The 7,613-nt window shown below is 32.8% G+C and overlaps 1 protein-coding gene across 1 annotated transcript; it reads right to left on the bottom strand.

Annotated features, from left to right (window-relative positions):
* Positions 1-4,846: 4,846 nt before the first annotated feature.
* On the bottom strand, positions 4,847-6,421 carry LOC100255636 (probable inactive receptor kinase At2g26730). Its single transcript, XM_019223395.1, has 2 exons — positions 5,755-6,421; positions 4,847-5,511 (listed from the first exon to the last, which is right to left on the bottom strand). Exons 1-2 carry the CDS (start codon positions 6,419-6,421, stop codon positions 4,847-4,849), a joined length of 1,332 nt encoding a protein of 443 aa, XP_019078940.1.
* Positions 6,422-7,613: the final 1,192 nt, after the last annotated feature.

The raw sequence follows: 7,613 nt of genomic DNA, 5'->3' as shown, positions 1-7,613 counted from the left end.
TATGCATGTTTCTTTAATTAAGGGAGCTTTTCTTTATGATTTGAAAGAAAAATATCAATGTGTTAAATTTAAAAACAAAACCTTTGAAAACATTGGTATCAAAATGTTTTAGATTACATTAAAACTATCAAAGAAATTCAAAGAATTTTTTCAAAAGACTTGGTTCCAAGAAATTGTGAGGGAAAATGCGTGAGAAAAAAAAAATAGAGAGAAAAAGTGAAATAAAATAAAAAATAGATTTAAAATCAATTAATTATTTTACGTGCTACTTCAAACCCGTTTTATTTCTTTTTCTTCTTCTATATGAAGATTAAATAATTAATAAATTTATAAATTTTTAATTAATTTTAATTATATTTTATTTTTTTTGGCTTTTTTCATGTTGAAACCAAAAATGAGAAAATTATTTTTCTTAGCAATTTTTTTTCTTAGTACGTTCAAAAAACCAAACGTAACCTTTAAAATAAAGGGAAAAAATAGAAAGAAATCTCATCACCATAAATTTTCAAGAATTTTAGTAATATTTTTGTAGCAAAAAATCCTAATTATTTTCCAAAGCATTCAAATTTCATTAATGATGTTCAGAATTTTTTTCAAATAAATAAATAAAAATTTGTTGAATTAAAAAAAAAATATATATATATATATATATATATATATATATATATATATATATATATCTATAATATAGTAATATGAGTATTATATCATTGCTAAAACATAAATGACTTGAAAGCTTAGAGGTTGGTGGACAAGCCTTCTTAACTAAAATATAAGCGGATCAGAAAAGGTTCACAAATGTTCAGAATTCAAAGAATCTTAGTATTAATATATATAATTTTATAACTAGTTATGTATTAGCCTTCATTTGATTCAGTATTCTAAAAATATTTTAAAAATCTCAAAATCAAATTGATAAAATGCCACAACTAAAAAATTAACTAAAAATTTACAAAAAGTTCAATTTATTAGAATCTTTATGATACTATTATGGAAAAACCTCCCATCTTTCTACATGGATTGACACACAAAGCTTAGTTGGTAATTTTATTTTTTTTTCACTTACGGGCATTGCCAAGATTCCTTGTTATCAAAATTGTTGATCTCATCCAGTTTGAAGAATCAACCGTCATCCCCAAATGATAATATTCTTTCAATAGTAAGTGTGTTTAGAAAAATGCAGTTATATTTAACTTCTCTGAGTGAGCACATATATGCACAAGTTATAACAAATTATTGTGATAGGTTATTGTCTTGATCTAGAAAAGACTTTAAATTTATTGTGCTATGGAAATTGGATATCTCATATCAGAAAAGGGAGAAGGTTTCTAACAATATATGTATAGGTTTCTCTTTACCTTATAAACGTGTTATAAATCCTTGAGGGCCCCTTAAGTCCACAACAAAAAATATTTATATGGTTGGGAGTAGGTTGTTACAAATAGTATCAAAACTGATCTCCAACCCCAGTGTGAGAGTTTGTCTAATCCCATGAGGGATATCTATCTATTTGGTCTCACAATCCTATGAGATATAACAAGAATATTGTATCTGCATAATGGGTGATTCTGATGTCCTACATCGGACATGAGAGAAAGTTTCGAATACTATATATGTATGGGTTCGTCTTTATCTTGTAAATGCATTTTAAAGTTGTGAGAGCTCCTTGAGCTCACAACGAATAATATTTACATGATTGGTAGCAAGTCGTTACATAAATAGTCAATAATATTGTAATAGTAGCAAATAGAGTTGGAATACAAATTGTAAATATATTAAATAAATTATTTTTTGTTCCTTTAAAATAATTGTTGCTACACTATAATATTGCTATTGGGATACTATTGCACCCAAATATTATTGTGAACAAACCTTTACTAGAATATTAAAACACAAGTCACTAACTCCATTAATCGAATCATGACACTACTAAAGCACTTGGAGTAATGTCTTGTTGATAGCATATAGAATGGTGGAGTTGGATATTGGAGTAATAACCACTATGTTACTCCCATTTAGTGAAATATTCAAACGAAAATCATTGGTTCCATTTAGGGATGGCAACAGGGTAGGCTTGGGTCAAGGCACCCCTATTTCATTCCTGTCTTAGTTATATAATTTATTTCTCATCCCCATCCCAAACTCGGAGCGGGGCAGGGTTGATATATCTTATTCCCATTTACCAAAAAAAATGATAGTACCATCCCCGTCCCAATTGTGTTTTCGAGGCTGGGTGGGGCAGGTTTGGGTCGGGTTGGGAAGAAAATCTTGGAAGTTGAAGATTTCCAAGAGTTTAGATCAAAGAAATTATAGAATTAGTTTACAATACAGGTTCAAAGACACAACTTTCCGAAACGCATCCACAGAGAGACTTAACAACCATCACATACTGTTTTTTCCTTTTTCCTTCAAACTATTTGCCAGTGTCCTTCTACCAATACCAATTCAAGATCTAGTTAAAAAATAATAAGGGACATCGCCTGACTCCTCAAAGCCCAAAACTTAATCAGATGGAACACAACAATGAAAAAGGCGTTGTAGAGTGAAAGAGTAGGAGAAAGAGGGTTAAGAATCAAAATTTAGGATTCTCTTACCTGGAAAGGAGGAATCCAGACAAACCCTAACAATATGTTTCCTATGATCTAGTTTTAGAACACAAAGTACGGTTTTTGAGCAACAAAAATGAGAAAATCCAGAGCTTTCATATGATTGAAGCTATAAAAGGAACCCTAAATCTGTGAGAAGAAGCAGTTATTTATACGAAGGAGATTTTTGGTATTCAGTAACATTATAAGTGTAAAATGATAATTATACATACAAGGCGTAGAGGGGCAAGGTACTAGAAAATCCATACCTGCCCAAACTTGATCCGGATTTTTAATAAACCCCCCAAACTTGCACCATATCTGATTACCATATTCTCATCCCCGTTCTTACAGGGGCGGGGCGGGCAACCCGATTAACCCGCAAAAATACAATCCCTAGTTCCATTGTATAGGCCACTAGGATGCTAAGATGGTGGAATAACCCCTCATTAGTAAGAAGATGGATGCTAAAACAATGGCTTTTTATTATTAGTCTTCTATTTGTCTTTTTAATGAAATGCTAACATAAAAATCACTAACTTTGTAGATCTAGTCATGACAATATTAAGACATGGATAGATATTGGAAAATGGTTTTTATTGTAAATTTTCCACTAGATTTTTTGGTGTTAGTGCTAACATAAAAATGATTAGCTCCATTGATCAAATCATAACAATGATAAGACATTGGAACAATATCTTATTGATGGCATGCTAGATGCCAAATTAATGCATGAGGTTCACACAAGCTCTTATTTCAATTTGGCCTCCTTTGACATACTGAATTGATATTTTAAGCGTATTTGTGTATTGGCAATTTCAAGTCAAAATTCCCTTTGTATCTCTTAGTTCATACTCTTCAAATCCTCCCTTGGACACTTGTTTTTTCCAAATTATTTATGTTTGAAGTTGGCTAGAGGAGATGGTAAGTGTTTTTAAGGTGTTGGATGATGACAAACATTGATCAACCATGTTTTAAAATCTTATTATTTTATTGAAAAATGGAGTGGTTTCTTAAGGAGTGTAAAACATAATTAAATAATTTGGATCGATTCTAATCAATCCAACTTAAGGGTACTAGTCTTTGTTGCACCCAGTTCTTTTTATTCTTCTCTGATCAATCAAACTTAGATCACATCTGCATTCCTTCAGCTTTTTCCAAATCATTCTCAATTGTTAGATGAGTTTTAAAACTCTAATACTTAAGTCTTATTTCCATAAGAGCATAGATGATTGTGAGAGTGAGAGACCTTATTTTTTAGCTTTAAGTTTTCTTACCAAATTGGGGAAAGTGTTTGCCTTGAGAGAAAATCACTTGGGTTTGAGTTGAAACTCAATTTATAAGTGAGAAATTTTCATTCCAAATAAGTTGATTCAATGTGTTATTCATCCTTACTCTCATACTCTTCATTTTGAGGTAAAACCAAAATTTCTTCTTATGTGGATTCAAAAAGAAGTCAAGATCAAGTTTGGTGTGGACTCCAAGTATGTTTCAAAAGAAGAAAGTGGGTAACTGAAGTTTGAAGGTTCTAGACAAGTGGTTTGAGAGAGGATTGAAGGCTTGGGCTAGGTAAATACTTGCATTCAGTTAAATTTCTTCATAGTGAATGTTTTGATAGCTTGAGGCCCATGGTTTTTTATCTTTTCAAAGGTTTTTCGCGTTAAAACTTTAGTGTTAATATCTCTCCATCTCATTTTTTATTAGTGCTTATGGAATTTTCATTGATTGATTGAGGTTTTGAGCTGAAGTTGGATCATTGAAGCTTCAAAAAAATATGGTATATTTTAGTTTTTGATGTTGATGATAAGGGACATGTGAAACTGTGATTTTGTGTTAGTGCAATGTCCTATATATATCACAGTTGGGGAGTGTTAATTCATTTGTATTGTGACTTGCATTGAGTAACTTGTTGGGAAAGCATTGGTGCGTCCATTATTACGTGTGACTTGCTTGTGTGTTAATAAATCGAAAAAGAAATTCAAAATATTTGAGAAAAATAGGTTGAATAAAAATATTTATCAATTATAGTTTGGAGATATTAATTAAGAAACAATATTTTAACAATTAATAGAATTCAAACACTGATATAAATAAACAAATGAAACACTTAATTACATGATGCTATGATTAAATTAAATTTAGATCAAAACAAACATACAAACAAACAAAAAAAGGGTCCTAACTTTTTTCATGATCATGAACGATCGTTTTGTTTGGCATTCAAGAAAATCTTTAAATTCATCCTACAAACGATATGGATGTTAAGCATCTGCCAGTACGATTGATGGATTTGTTGACAGAGAATCATCGGTAAATGATGATCGATCAAAGGAGAAGTCATCGTCTGCTTCTGCACCGACCGCCTGTATATTTGCTACTTCTTTGGCCACTTCTGTCATGTCTGGACGCTTCTCCGGTGACTTATCGCAGCAACCAATTGCAATTTGCAGTAGACTCAGCATCCCTTCACAGGAACCTCTCCGAGTACATATCTCGTGGTCGAAAATCTCAGCTGTCCATTCTTCTCTCACTGCTCGGTGGACCCAACTACAGATGTCCACTCCATTGCCTTCTGGTGCAGTATGAGACGGGATTCTTCCTGTGAGGAGCTCCAGGAGGAGGGAGCCATAACTCCACACGTCAGACTTCTTGGAGACCCTTCTCAGATTTTGATACTCGGGTGATTTATATGAAACCATCCTTTGAGCTGCGATTGGAGGTGCTATTATTGAAGCAAGGCCATAATCAGAAACAACAATTGTATTGTTCTTGGTATAAAGAACATTTGTCGATTTTAAGTTGCCATGGGGGACCATGGTTTCTGTTTTGGTGTTGAGGTGCAGATGCTCCAAAGCTCGAGCTACAGCTTGAGCCACTGCTAATCTTGAATTCCAGCGAAATGGGACCCGGTTCTGCCCCCTCCCTCCTGAATTTTCAACCAGCTTGAGACAATTTGTTTGGTTCGAAGAAAAAAACAAAAAGGAAATGAAACTGCACTCCTCCTTTTCCAATTAAGGATCGAGGAAAATAAAAGCAAATTTGGAATTCAACAGCATTGCAACTTCTTTTTCTTCTATTTTCCTTTACCTTCTTCGCAATCAAATGGGGTTTCAATAAAAAGGAATAGAGAAGGAAAAAAAAAACCAAAAAGAAAATTAATAGGACTCACCATGAAGTCTGTCAAACAGGTTACCATTGTCCGCAAATTTGTACACCAGCAACTTCTCTTCTCTGGAGCAATAGTAAGCAAGAGGGGGAAGCAAATTAGGGTGATTGTGGGCAGCAATCAGCTGCAAATGCTTCCCAAATTCCTCGGTGCTTAAAGGTTTCAAATCCCTAAACCGCTTTACCACAACTATTAAGTCTTCATCCAGCATGGCCTTGTAACTGTTTCCGAAATTTCCTTTGCCCAACCCCTCTGCAGAAGCTTTTAGGAGATCATCAAGTTCAAAATAGGCTTCATTCCTCATGAATATGAGCTTCCCTTTCGCTTTCCCACCCACAACTTCACCTTCTCCTGCCTCTATCTCCTCTTCGTTCTCTTGCTCTTCTTCACTGTCCCTATTCTTCATCTCTTTATTGAATTTCTTAGCTTTCTTATAGTAAAGAATGAAAAGCCACACCACAACAATTAGACCAACAACATCAAGAACCACAAAAATAATAACCATACGGGACTTGAAAGGATTTTTATAGGAGTCGTCTGCTGAATCATTCATCACTACAGAGCTGCTGGTGGGATTGGTTGAATCAACCGAAGGATCATCTGCATCCGTACTGTGTAAGAGAAGAAGAACAAAAATGAGAAGAAGCTGAAGGAGTTGAGAAGGCTCCATTATTCAACTCAAAGCGAAAGCTCTGTGAAAGCTGGATATGAACAAATAGAAGGCAGTAGACGAGTTGTTCAATGAAATGGTAAAATATTCTCTTGGGATGCCACTACAGCTAAACAGTATTTCTCCATAGTTGAAGGAGAAAACAAGAAGATTGTGAACTGTCTCTCTTGGTTTTCTCTGATGAGAATCCTAGGAAAGCTGGTTGACATTGTTTTCATTTACACAGCTAGATATGATGAAACCCAAATCGACCCATCTCATTCAATTTAATATTTTTGTGAATTTTTGGCTTTTATGAGGAAGATTTGGAGTGTGTCCATTTTATTGGGCTTGTGATTTTGTGGGATTGACTATGGTAGGATAGTGATACATGGATGGCATTGATTTGATCCAAATTCGATCAAGTTGGTGATTGTAGAATCTAAAAGACTTCACTGGATATCTTTTAAATGAATAGAAGAGACCAGAGAAAAACTCTTATCATTTCTTTTTCTTTTTCATTTGGGTGATGGCCTAAAATGATGTTATCAAAACCAAATTTGATCAAACTTTTAGTTTTGAGTGATGCCATAAACCGAAATTATTGCAATACCATCAACCACGTAGAAAAATGGAGTTCGCTATAAAACCAATCTCTTTTGAATCAAAAATTCAATTAGAAATTCTAAATCCATATCAATTATGAAAATATTCACCAAATTAACACTCATGTCAAGTTAGCATCCACTTTTTTATTTTTTGGGGTTTTTTGTATTAAAATCACAAATAGTAACTATGGTTTTAGCTTTATAGTTAATGCTACAGTCATCAACTATAATTTTAACTTTGAACGTACGCCCATATATTATTATTATTATTTTCATATTAAAACCATAATTGATGATCGTGGTTTTAACCTTTTAAGCTAAAACCACAACCATCAATTATGGTTTCAATATGAAAATAATAATAATATATAAATACATATGGTAGAGATTGCACCAGTTGAATGAATACTTTAAAAAATGATCTAGATTTGGATTTCTTTTTTCTTTTTTCTTTTGTTTTTTTTTAAAAAAAGATTAATTATTTTTATGGTAAACTCCAAAAAATTCTAGTGCTATCATCGCCATTTTCACCACCATGTTAATTTTGTTAATTATATGAGTTGATGGGATAAAATAAAAAATAATAAATAAAAGAAAGGTTTTAG

Source organism: Vitis vinifera, chromosome 12 (genome assembly GCF_030704535.1).
Source record: "Vitis vinifera cultivar Pinot Noir 40024 chromosome 12, ASM3070453v1".
In the NCBI taxonomy this organism is placed as follows: domain Eukaryota; kingdom Viridiplantae; phylum Streptophyta; class Magnoliopsida; order Vitales; family Vitaceae; genus Vitis; species Vitis vinifera.
Note: the sequence above shows the minus strand (reverse complement) of the source record. Positions and strands in the feature narration are given on the sequence as shown.